The 1,027-nt window shown below is 46.3% G+C and overlaps 1 protein-coding gene across 1 annotated transcript in view; it reads left to right on the top strand.

The window, feature by feature from the left end:
* The window catches only part of slc35h1 (solute carrier family 35 member H1), a 47,602-nt gene that overhangs the window by 40,828 nt on the left and 5,747 nt on the right, over nt 1-1,027 (top strand). The window contains exons 38-39 of the mRNA XM_031876561.1: nt 57-134; nt 831-917. Of these exons, the coding sequence (XP_031732421.1) occupies nt 57-134; nt 831-917 (165 nt within the window). The remainder of the gene's footprint in view (nt 1-56; nt 135-830; nt 918-1,027) is intronic.

Genomic DNA, 1,027 nt, shown 5'->3' with positions numbered 1-1,027 from the left:
TAGTCTTTCTTCTGTCCTGTGCCCTTACTGTCCCCTGTGTTCTTCATCGTTTCCAGTTCCAGCTGCAGTCCTTTGAGATCGTGTGCAACACCTCGTGGGCTTCAGAGGACACCTGCTGTGACCTGCCCGGGGTGGTCAGTCTGTTACCATTCATATTAACATTTAGTCAGCTCCATCGTGGTATAGGCATATTGAGAACTGAAGCTGTGTTTGAACCAATTTCTATTTATTCAATGCAAAACACAAACTCAACAATGAATATGTACACAACTGAGAACTCAACAAGAAAATGTAAAAGCAGAAACACCAGATCATTCATGGCTACATGACTGAAACCTCTTCAAAAACTGTTTCAGTTTTACATGATTTCAGTCAGGAGCCAGTTGGAGTCCTGAAGGTAAGGAATTCCTTGTGTTGATTCCCTGAATAGAGAAAGGCTGTTTGTCCAAATGAGGATTTACGTAGGAGCCCCTTACTCTTCCCGTTGGATGCTTCATGTTTCACCGAGCCTGACGCTCTGGAGGAACCACAGGGTCACTGGGCAGTTTGCTTTGCTCCCCATTGTAGTGTGCTTCTCAAATGTGAGGTTTGAATCACAATTTAGCCATTGTGGAAAAAAAACAACTGATTATATACCTGAACACTGACTCATACCTAAAACATTAGCCTGTACCCTAACTTCCTTCCTACACTATCATATTGCTTTCATCCCTTTTCTTTCCCAGTGGTTATACAATAGTGAGAAATACTTCAGGAGAGCGTAGTAAACGTACTTGTGACTGCAACAGCTGGCTTAATGTCTTTGTCGTGAATGTCTGTCTGTGTGTCAGAGAGATGAGGAGAGCTGTCCCGCCCCGGCCTACACCTGCACCTGCTCCTCCGACATCCCCGGAGCCTCTGGTTCCCCTGGACCCACTGTATGTCACCACGAGATCTCCTTTCTGTGTGTGATCCAGCTGTTTGGTAACCTGTTGACCTAATTATTTTGCATCTCCCCCCCCCCCCCCCCCCAGCGCACAAGCCCCGG

Source organism: Anarrhichthys ocellatus, unplaced genomic scaffold, assembly GCF_004355925.1.
Source record: "Anarrhichthys ocellatus isolate YVR2014 unplaced genomic scaffold, GSC_Weel_1.0 scaffold111, whole genome shotgun sequence".
Classification (NCBI taxonomy): Eukaryota; Metazoa; Chordata; class Actinopteri; order Perciformes; family Anarhichadidae; genus Anarrhichthys; species Anarrhichthys ocellatus.
The sequence above is the reverse complement of the archived record's forward strand: the minus strand, read 5'-3'. Positions and strand labels throughout refer to the sequence as shown.